This window comes from Gallinula chloropus (assembly GCF_964237585.1).
Source record: "Gallinula chloropus genome assembly, chromosome: 2".
NCBI lineage: Eukaryota > Metazoa > Chordata > Aves > Gruiformes > Rallidae > Gallinula > Gallinula chloropus.
The window spans coordinates 53067581-53078899 of record NC_140086.1 but is presented as its reverse complement, the minus strand read 5'-3'; the positions used below and the strand labels follow the sequence as shown (position 1 = coordinate 53078899).

General features: G+C 45.8%; 1 protein-coding gene across 1 annotated transcript; it reads right to left on the bottom strand.

Moving 5' to 3' along the window:
* Positions 1-4187: 4187 nt before the first annotated feature.
* On the bottom strand, positions 4188-10828 carry LOC311205432 (myosin regulatory light chain 2, smooth muscle minor isoform). Its single transcript, XM_084279861.1, has 4 exons — positions 10796-10828; positions 9065-9262; positions 8742-8903; positions 4188-4999 (listed from the first exon to the last, which is right to left on the bottom strand). The coding sequence occupies exons 2-4, from the start codon at positions 9246-9248 to the stop codon at positions 4827-4829; spliced, it is 519 nt and encodes a 172-aa protein (XP_084135987.1). The 5' UTR covers positions 9249-9262; positions 10796-10828; the 3' UTR covers positions 4188-4826.
* Between the last annotated feature and the right edge of the window lie 491 nt (positions 10829-11319).

The window sequence follows — 11319 nt, the reverse complement described above, 5'->3', positions numbered from 1 at the left end:
CCCTCACCAAGGCAAGGAGGCCCTGGAACAGATGGATGTGCTGAAAAGCACCAGTAGCAAGCACCAGTAGCAAACACCAGCAAGACAGATGCAGCTCGCATACCTATGCTTGTCACAGCACAGAAACTAGTTATTAGTTACTTTTTAAGGTTATGTTCAATTAGTTAAAAGAAAATAATCAAAGAGCCTGAAAGAAATGTATTCTGACACTGGAAAACAGCATTGATGCCTTTTTATGGTTTTTAATTAGGAGAGTAGGAGGGCAGGCACCAGGATAGCAATAGCAGTAAGGTAACTTGTGTTTAACACAACATATGTCTCAGGTTCTAATAAACATACAATAACGTGTTCCCTAAATCAGGAAAAGAAACAAGCAAGCACTAACTATAAGTAATTTTCTTCCATTTAATTCTCTTCCAAAAACATATCACAAAGTTCACGAGCTTATCTCTCCAACATGAAACCTTCCACCTCCCCTTTTACCTGCCTGCAGCCCTGAAGCTTTGAAGCTCGCCAGGGCTGTGGGGCATAGAGCTGAGCACAGAGGTTTCTCAAGGAAATCTTGGGGGAAGTTCAGGGGGTGGGAGGCGCTGTGTGCAATGGTTGTGGTCTCCCTGTAGCTTTTTGCAACCATTTCCAATGTCACAGTGACCTGCATTTGTTTGGGAAGGAAGTTTCCAGCTGCAAGTATCTTTAATTTGCAGCTCTTATCTACACCCTGAGAGAAGCCTGCTGGGACTGGTATGCATCCCTATTAAAGCCCTATGAATGCTTCTTTATATTTGTAAATACTCAATTTACCTGACGCTCTTGATCTTGTGATGATTACATGGAAACTCCAGTTAGGTTTGCTTTTTACAACCAACCAGTGTTATTAAAACAATTCTTATACTTAAGCGATGGTGAGATTCTTAAGAGTGGAGCTGGAGATGAGTCAGCAGTTAGCGAAGGTTATTTGAAGAGCAGTAAAATCCATGCCTGCTGCTAGAAAACAGGCCACAAAGGTCACACCAAGTCCCTACTACTTGGACACTACTGCCCTGGTAATACAAATTCCCCTCAGACTCTCAAATTTTTCAGAGCAAGCGTCATTCTATTTGGCATTTGGATGTTGTCATACTAAATACCTGCTACTTGGTACCTGGCTGACAGGGAAGAATGCTTGGCATCATTTGTACTATTCACAGCAAGGCCTGCCCACCAGACTGAAAGATGCTGCTCCCTCCCCATCTCGGGGAGAGAGGCACTAAACGTGGTAACTAGGAAAACAAACCTACTGAGTAAGGATCTGCTGAATGTTGCCAAGGAGAAACACTGAAGAGAAGGTCAGGAGTCATCACAGCTCACTCTGTCTACAGGAGTTAAGGCTGCAGCTGACAAGCAGGGACAGCGCAGCTTGCCCTGTGAGTGTCCCCAGGACAGACAGAGCTGTCTGAGTCGCACAAGGATAATCATGTGCTGAGCCACAGCAGCTTACGGCCGCGCAGCGATATGATACAGTGGGGTAAGGGCAGTGACAAACCTCTGGGGTTATTACCTGCGTTGATGGCGAGCATATGTGGGGGGTTTTGCACCAGATACAGGATGTGTGAGACAGTTGCCCCGTGAGGCACCACCCCTCACAAACAGCCGGGGAGAGGAAAACGTTTACAAACAGTCCTGGGGAGGAAACGGTTTATAAGCTGAAACTCATTTAGAGTTCAGCTCTGTTGCCCCCGCAACCACAGGAAACAAGCACACCAGCCCCACTGGTGAATCATAGCTTTTGGGAGCTTCACCTTGATGAGCAGGAAAGAGCCTTTCTTCAGGTAGAACTGATCTCTTTAATCCCTTCTGCTGGGATCATTGCCTAAGCTGCTTCATTTGCCAAAAAAAAAAAAAAAAAAAAAGAGAAAGAAAAAGAAAAAAGGCACAATAAGAAATGCAGCTGCTTGTGATGGTTCCACCCTCCCTCCTTCAATTGTTCAGTGGTTTAACATTCAGCCTGAATGTTGCAGACCTACTTTTAATTCTCTCTTCTAGCTGAGAGGATTCAAGGCCACATTGTTCCAGCCCTCCAGTCAAGTGACCTAGCTACAAAACAACTGAATTAATAAAAGAAAAAGAAGAAAGAAAAAGAGAAAGACATCCCACCAGCAATGCCCTTCATGTTCTGCTGACCCACTTCAGTGAGAACACTTGAAGCCTCTGCATGGCTCTCATGGAGGCCGATTGCGCCAGGACCGAGAACCACAGTTAGGATATAAACCTGTGTTACTGGTTGCAGACAGACTTTAAGGCACCTTTTGCATCAGAGGTGAGCGGGGGTTTAAAAGTTATTTGAAAGAAAAATCCCAGGCCTCTGAATTACCCATCAGAAGTCCATTTGTATTAGCCGTTGACATGTCTGTAGCAGAGCATTAAATGCCATTAAACTTGAGAGGGTAAAACATAGCTTGTCCCAATGGCAAGGCTGAGAACAGCAGCATTAGTGAATTACAGTTCATCATTGCGAGGCCAAATGACATCCAGGCATTGCTGCTCTGTACGCAAGACCCAGGGTTTAACAATCGGCATTTATTGCTGTAGTTAAATACCAGCTGCCTCACTCCGGAGCCTCAACGGTTTAGTTTGTGTCACAGGTTTTAGCCTTTCATATGTAAACAAAGTTATGCAAACGTGGACATCTGAATTCGGACTAGTTTTTCAAAGCTGTTTTACCAGCGAGCAGCTCTTACTGAGATCCCGAGAAACGCCGGGGCGGTGTGACCCGGTTTGCGTTGCAAAGGTGCCCTCAAGACCTTTTGAAAGCCACCCCTTTCTCAAACATACACCGCGTGCGCGCTGGTACATACACGGCTTGCAGATACCTCCTTTCGCTTTCTTACGTAAGGAGTGGGTTTGATCAACCAGCCAAACTCCAGCGCGCACAGGAGCCGCAGTTTGAAGCATCCTGACGGCACGACTCCTTGCCGCGCTGGAGTGGAGCTTCGGTGGGAACCGAGCGTCTTCTCCTCGGTGTGCCGCAGCAAGGGCGCAGGGAAAGCAGGGAAGTCATCTGCTGCCCTTCGGGCAAGCCAGAGCCAGGAGCTGCGATGCCACCTGCCGATGGTTCCGGAGAGCGGCCTCCAGGTCCCAGCCTGCTCCCGTCAAAGGGAAGGCAGGCGGCGGCCGCAGACATTCCTGCGGTGCGGAATGCCTTCCCCCCGCACCCCCTCCTTTTTCAGCACCTCCCATAGCTCTCCCGCAGACAGCTGTCAGCGCCCCGCGGTCCTTGACGCGTCCGCGCAGTTCCCATTCTTTTGCAAAGCCATCTGGGACTGAGAGAAGCAGCTTGGGAGCTGTTTCTTAACATGTACCAGCAAATTATTTTTATGGCACTGTCCTTCTCAAAAAGCAACAGTCCTGGTACATTGTTCATGAAAGAACAGTGTATTTCTAAAGCAAACACTCGCTGTCCTCTAACAAATCAGTGTGAAGTTCCGTGGGTGAAAGCAGCCTACCAAGAGACAGCAAAACGCTCCCAGCCCAATGGCATTTCTGTTTTGTAACCCACGTTCCCAGGGGTAGCAGTGTACTGCCTCCTTACCAGTGACAGCAGCAACTCTTGGCCGCCCTTTCTCTCCAGACCAAAAACCAAAACCACAAGTATTCAGATTATGGCCAAGCTCCTTCAGCCTAGCGTAGTAGCAGACCTGCTGCTATGCGCTTCATACCACAGGACAGGAGGATGTAATTAGGAGACACGGAACAAAAAGGAACGCTGCTGCCTCCTCGCACGGCCCAAGTGCCACTCTCAGCAAAGGCTCTTAAAAATACAGCCTGCACTGTTCCATTTGGAAAGCCAGGATAATATGGATAGAAATATCTATCTATCAACATATTTTCAGATAGAAAACAAAAAGGACAGAGGCAGCACACCTTCCTCCCTTACCCAGCTCCACGCTCACCGTGCTCTGAAAAATGATGGGAAGAGGAATGAAAGAAAACAAATGAAATGTTTGCAATGAAATGCAATAAATTCCATGTTGTTAGTCCTGCAGATCTGGTAAGAGGCATTGCTCAAACGTTCTGCTCTCAGACAGTATCTCCCTTTAAGAGAACACTAGGATTTACCATCCAAGTTTTGAAAAAGCAGTGTCAGTATTGTGCTCGGCGTCAAGAAACGGAGGCGCTAAGGTGGCGAAACACCCCCTCAGTTACATCTGTAAGATTTAAAATGTTTAATGTGCAAGTCTTGGACAGGTATCATTGATTCACAATGTACTAAAATTTGAAGGATGGAAATTTCTCCATTATATACGCTCACAGTAGCAAGTGAAGTACTCACATCAGTATACTTAGGTGATTTACGCTTCATTTTTAAGGCAAAAACAGGTACCAAGGTGACCGCATACAGTTGCAAAAGTATCTGCAGATATGATTAGATAAACAGTTCACTTCTAGCATGAAAATTTTAAAGATGTACTTAATAGAGTGGTGTTTTAGTTGAAAAGCTACCCTTAGAAATGTAAAATTAATCTACCTAGCATGAGCAGCACTGAGAGGTTTACCTGGGGCTCCATGCATCTTTGTCCTTAAACCTCTATGATTCTAAGCTCTCCTCTCTCCCTGCCCATTTCCAGTCCTATTACACAGGCTCAGTGTGCCTGAGCAGCCCCAGAGGCCAGAGAGGAAAAAGCTGGAATGTTAAAAAGGTATGCAAGAGGTCCCAGCGTGAACAAAAGAACAAAAACCCAACACAAAAAACCACAGAAAACCCCAGATCCTGAGAAATAAAATTACTGGGGAAAAAAAAAAAAAAAAAAGAAGAAAAGCAAACTATCTGCAGGTATCAGGAGCTTTGCTCAGTCATCCTTGTCTTTTGCTCCATGTTTGAGGATGCGTGTGAACTCGGTGTAATTGAAATTCCCCTTCTTGTCGATGGGGGCCTCTCTGTACAGCTCATCCACCTCCTCGTCTGTGAACCTGTCTCCCATCGTGGTCAGCAGCTCCCGCAGGTAGTCCTCCTGGATGAACCCTAGAACGCCATGCGTGGAGAGAAACACAGAAGGGAAGCAGTTCCTTAGCTGAGTCTTCAGAAGCAGCAAGACAGGCTTCACCAACAGACATGTGATTACCTAACACAGCACGTAACACGGGCCCAGAATGCTTTAATTGAGTTCTAAGGAGCACTGTGAATGCCAAGGGGAACAGGGGTTTGGTGGCATTTGATGCATTTCATACAGATGTCTGAAAAGAGCACCTGATCTGCTGGGAGCTAAGAACACCTATTTCTATCTACCGATCTTCAGCAGCTCCAAATGGAAAACTGAGTCCCTGGCACTGCTAGTCTTCATTACAGAAGTTGTTCTCTTAATTGAATTATATTTTTCTTCACTTAATTAGATATATTTGCATCCCCTCTATAAACTAGTTTCTTCTGGGGACTAATAACCCCTGGTTGGCTCTTCACTGCTGCACAACACTGTTGCTGGAGGCAGTTTACATGGATACAGTGAGTTGCTGGCAAGTGTCCAGGGAAGAGTTTACAAGAGAGAAGACTTTTCAGGCAGGATTGAGCAAGTTAACTCAGGAGAAAGGAAGAATGTTTACTCTGGAGATGTAGAGAAACTAGTTTAAAAAAAAAAAGTAGCATACATTAAGTTATTTATTTTATATTAAAACTTCAGCAGAATGTTTTGGAGGAAATCAACAAAGATGCAAAAAGGAGCAGTTGTTAAGTATGTTCTGTTAATTCCATTTCAATAGATGGGCAGAACCACCAGTTGCCAAATAATTCCAGGAAAGTATAGAGAATAAAAAAAGGAATTCACCTAACAAATGGCAGACACAAGAATGCAGAAACTCCTTAATGTTTAATCCTTAAAAGACCTCCTGTGCCTTTAAATGCACAATAGTTGTTTCATTTGGGAAAGAAATTGGTTTATTGTACTTTACCTGGGGAAATTTTGATAATGGAACAGAGGAGGTAGCAGTATGTTAAAAAAAATAATCCAACCCCCAAAAAACCCAGTTGTGCAGAACATCTGGAAATAATAAGTAGACACCCACACCAACTGATGCAGATTCAATTAGTGTGATTTAAGAAAAAAGAAGAAAGAAGTTCTGCTTTGGAAAAAGAATTGACTAATTTAATCAAACAGTTCATTAAAGAGACAAAACCAAACAGGTAATCAGGAAGCCAAAAGGCAGTCAATGAGCATGACAAATTATCATGGGGGTGGTGTATGCTGCCGGGAAAGGAAAAAACCAAACATGCTAAAACATATGCTAATGAAGTCAGCATCATACCCCGGTGTAGAGAAGCCCTCAGCTACTCACTCCAAATGAAGGCAGCTAACACCAATGTTCTACTTTAAAACCGGGGATCACGTTCAGTTAGCCGGCCCCATCTCAATTGGTCGAATTTTGGAGCTGTCTCTTTGCAGATGTGCATAAAGGAGAGGAAAAACCCCAGCGAAACAGATTAGGCTCTCTGTTTCAGCCGTCCTACAGAGACCAAGCTGTGATGAGAGATGGCATAAGGATCAGTATTCAAAGAATGCAAGGCCTTTGGTGCTGCAAATTTGGCCTCAATGACTTAATTGTTTCTGTCTGAACAGTGAGGTGTTTAAACACCAGCTACATTGCCAGACCAGGAATACACTAAAAGCTTTAGCAGCACCGCATAGTAGAGCGAGTAGTACTCCCACCCTCCTTCACCTACAGCCTTCACATAGACGGGGAGCAACAAATTAATGAAGGAAAAATTAAGATTCAGCCCCTGGCAGCCAGTACAAAGCAGATGGCAACGCAGGACGGAAGAGCAGACAAAAGATACACCGGATCGGACAAGTTTTACACTCATTTCACAGTACTACATAGGGGCAATACACCCAACCAGACTGGCACTATAGGAAATGTATGGAAAACCCAACAAGCTCAACTGTCTTACCCTCATCAAGAGGATCTGCTTTGCATTATTCTCTTTCAAGAGAGCCATACTGACATAGAGGTAGAAAACTAGGCCTGTAACTCATACACACAGATTATTAAGGTGTGTGGTGGGAATGAAAAGGGGTTGATAGAGCTGGAAATGCTTTGGTTCATTTTTAAAAGGAGTACACTGATCAGAAGCCACATGTGTGACAAAAAAAAATCATAAAAGCCAACCAAAGACAACATGGTTTCTACAACTACATTACACTTAATTTTGAAGGCTGAATTTTGATTATTATGAATTAAAAATCAATAAAATGGCATAACTATCTAACATGTTTCCTGGTTAAAATCGGAGGACTGCCTAAGACACAAGAGACTGTGGAACCAGTATCCTCAAATCCTAGATTAAAACATTGACCACGCAGAATTGAAAGATAGTAAAATCAATCTTATCAGTACATGGAGACCTAAACTAGTAACTTATTGTTTACATAGATGTAGAAGGTTACTGTTCAAAAGAACTGGTCGCGCAATCATTTTCTTTTTATCCTAATTCACAAGCTCTTGTTTTGGAGCACAGGAAAAAAAAAAAAAACCCTGCAGCACAGTGAGTCAGACTACCTGTGGAGAGAAAATAATTAACCTGCTAACAAAACTAACTTCCTTCTCTAGAAGATGGCAGAGATTTCCCTTGAGAGGGAGGAAGTCAATTAACATTTGAAAAGGCCTTACCAACAGAAAGCCTGTTTACCTACACCTCAGCAGGAAGGGGATGCTCTTTGAAAAGGCAAAGGTGCTAAAAATACACAGACTGAAAATAGCTGTTTGAAATGGAATAATACCCTTTGAAAGGTTCGGAACACATATCCACACGTTAGACTGAAATACCGTGGTAGACAGTTGCAAGGGAAGTTATAGGGGCAGATGGGGGCTACATGATTTTGGGAGGCACTAGTAAGACCTGTTTACAACAAGTCAAAACGCTGATATTCTGTAATTCCACAGAACTGCCCTAAGGATTCATCCCTGGTTGCTACACTCTTCTCTGGAATCTCAGCCTATGTGAATAAATAAATAAAAGCATAAACTATAACCTCAAGATTACAGGCACAGCCTTGAAAGTCTGATAGAGTAAGCCCAAGCTCTGCTTTTCCTCTCTTTGCCCATCTTGCCAAGCAAGCCAGTCTAATCTGTCATTTCTGTCTTCTTGACCCCACGTGTTTTATTATCTTTAGATCATTAAGACTACAGCCCTTCCTGCAACCTGACAACAAACTGAGGGCATGCATGACACAGGGCATTTGTCATCAGAGCCACAGTATGCACTAGGCAAGATGGGGGTTCAAAAGAGCCTGGACAGCCTGTCTTGAAATATTAAAAGCACTGAAAAATTCAAATGCATCTCAGGTCTACTGCAGAGGGAGAACCATCTCAGTTGTATTACAGATTTCACATCCCTTGCCTTCTGAAGGCCACAGAAAATCAAGTTACCAAATTTAACTCTTCACATTATCAAATTTAACTCCTCATCTTCTTAGAATAAAGGCTTCTTACTTTGCATTTTGAGGAATTTACACACTGCCCAGTTAAAACACTCTTCAAAGCCTCACAGAACATTACTACTAGTCCTCACTCACACAGAGAGTCCAGACAATTTTTATTTTTCATTCAGTGATAAGTCAAGCACTCATTACTCAGCAGAACAAGCCATCTAGAAGGCTTACTATGCCCTACTTCAGTTATAAAGGTGCAAAAATCAGCATACTATTTAGAAACCTTAATAAACAACATAAAAGTACCTCCCACCCATGCCAAGTGTCTGAGTTTCACCCACATACCTGTTGCTTCTTCATCAAAGCAAGCAAAAGCATTCCTGATTACGTCTTCTGGGTCTGTGCCATTTAACTTCTCACCAAACATTGTGAGGAACATAGTGAAGTTTATGGGGCCTGGAGCCTCATTCATCATGGCATCTAGGTATTCATCCGTTGGGTTCTTTCCTACAAAGAAAGGGATTTGCATTTGGTTTAGCTTTCAAACTGCAAGAAAAAATAATCTGACTAGCATAACGCAAACTGAGACAGCTCTCATAAACCATCCCAAACGAAATGATTTTAATTATAACACTGCAAAGCATAAACAGAAAAGTGGCATTAATTACCAAGGGAGGCGAGCATATCGTGCAAGTCCTCTTTGTCAATGAAGCCATCCCTGTTCTGATCGATCATGTTGAAGGCCTCCTTGAATTCCTGAATCTGTGACTGATCAAACATGGCAAATACATTGGAAGTGGCCCGCTGAGGGCGCTTCTTGGTGGTCTTCGTCTTTGCCTTTTTGCTAGACATGTTGGCTGTTGGTTCTAGGGAGAGAAGTAAATACAACAGGATCAGAGTTAGGACTTAAAAAAACCCCAGCTGTACTAAGGTTTAACACTGAGGTTCACACTTCTGTTTCCTCTCATCAGAATGTATTTCCCTAATCAAGAAGTGAAAAAGAAAAGTAGAAAATACAAACCAAAGACAGACTCCTAAATAAAAAGTCACTAAAAGAAGGTGTACACTAAACTTGAATTTCACTTTTCAAAGGAACAGCTTTTGTCTGGCATCCCTTCTTGATACATGCATCTGCAAGAAGGGAACTCCAATTGGTGTCAAGCCTAAAAGAGCAAAGGCAGGTTTTGAGAGCTGTCATTCATCCTGTGAAAGAGCTCTGTTATGGATATACAATAACTGCATCCAATATTAGGTAGCAGGGGGAAGGAGAAACTCAGATCCTGAAGAGCCTACAGTTGACACCTGACAGCACTAAAGTAGTTACTATCTTGCATAATGGTGAGTCTCTGTCTTTGCTTTACCTTCCATTATTTAAAACACTATAAAAATAGGAGAAAAATGTGCAAGCTGTATTTCTGCTCATAGCAGTCAGTTTTGCCTGCCCCCCATTTCGCTTTATGCATTTAATTTTACCTGAAACATTCCACAGTTCTGCCATACCTGAAAACTGACTTCTGCTGCCTACTCCTTTAAGCAAAGTGGGAAAACAATCAACTGGCACTGCTTTTACCATCCCCCTAGAAAAACTGCTCAGAAAAAGGTATCTTCACCTGCAAGACTCAGGCTAACTGAGCGTGGGTCTGAACAAGGCAGAGCAAGGACCATGCTGTGGTCCATTTCATGGCTACCGCTGTCATCTGTCATTTGCTGCTAAGCCTGCAAAGGTTTCCATCCTACTGCGCTGCAGAGCAAGCTTAAAGACTTTTATCAAGCCAACCTGGAAAGGCTGCATTTGTCCTTTAGGGGAGGTGGGAGGGACAGAGGGGGAAAACCTACATTCAGCCGCTTTGACCACAGAAGGCTGCGACCTGAAAACAACCTGACAGCCACCCCTTGCCCTGAACTTGACAGCCTGTGCATCATCAGCCTCAGTGCCAACGCTCAGCTCTCCAGCCAGCAACAGCACTAAGGAGATATATTAAAAAAAAAAAACCGATCCAATTAATTTTTTTGGCCTCAGAGGAAGGCTGATCTCTCTTCAAAAGCAGCACCCCGCCCCAGGCTTCAAGGGCCCACAGAGGCCAGGAGCTCTTGCCCTCCCCATGAAGGGGCAGTGCCACCGGCGGCGGGGGGGGGGGGGGGGGTGGGGGGTGGTGGTCCCGTCGCCGCTGGCTGAGGCTCCGGCTCTCTTTCGTGGCCGGCGGAGCCTCAACCGGCTGCAAGGGCGCAGGGGTGGGGGGCGGCCCGGTGCCATCGCCTCTCCTCAGCGGCAGCTGCCCTAACGGCTGCCGCCAACGGTCGCCTGCTCGAACGCGCTTCCCAACGGCCACCCTCTCCTCAGCCCGCTCCCGACTCCACAGGCCTCCCCACCGGCGGCACCCGAACCCTCCCAACCTCACCCCAAGGATGGCTGCGAGGACCCGGTAGGAGACAGAAGCGGAAGGGAGGGAGAGGCCGGACGCAACCCCGGTGCTTCCCGGAGAAACCATCGACCTCGGGTGGGGCCGAGCGGCGGGCCGACAGCAGGTGGCGGCGGGAGAAGCGGCGGAGGGCAGCCGAACGGCAGCGAGGCCTGTCCCTTGACCATGGCAGTGCCCTCCTTCCCCCGGGGGCGTCTGGCTCCGGACGTCCCCGGAATGGTTTCTTCCACCGACACTCCCCCTCTCCCCCCCCCGCTCCGGCAGCTTTGGCGCAGCCCGAGGGAGGTCACCGCCGGCGCTAGGCCCTGGGCGCCGCCTGCAGGTGCTGGGTAGCGGGGAAGGGGTGGGTGGAGGTGCCGTTTCGGGGGCGAGCCGTGAGGCTGGGGGTGCCGGGCAGGAGAGAGCCCAGAAAGCTGACAGGGGAGGGTAAACCCGCCTCACAAACGCGAAACCCTCTTTCACAGTGAGGGTGACAGAGCACTGGAATAGGCTGCCCAGGGAGG

Coding starts and splice junctions, on each gene's coding strand:
- LOC311205432 (XM_084279861.1), bottom strand. CDS start 9,248: ATGTCTAGCAAAAAGGCAAAGACGAAGACCACCAAGAAGCGCCCTCAG. Junction 8,904..9,064: donor CGATATGCTCGCCTCCCTTG/GTAATTAATGCC, acceptor CTTTCTTTGTAG/GAAAGAACCCAACGGATGAA. Junction 5,000..8,741: donor CTTTGATGAAGAAGCAACAG/GTATGTGGGTGA, acceptor ATGGCGTTCTAG/GGTTCATCCAGGAGGACTAC.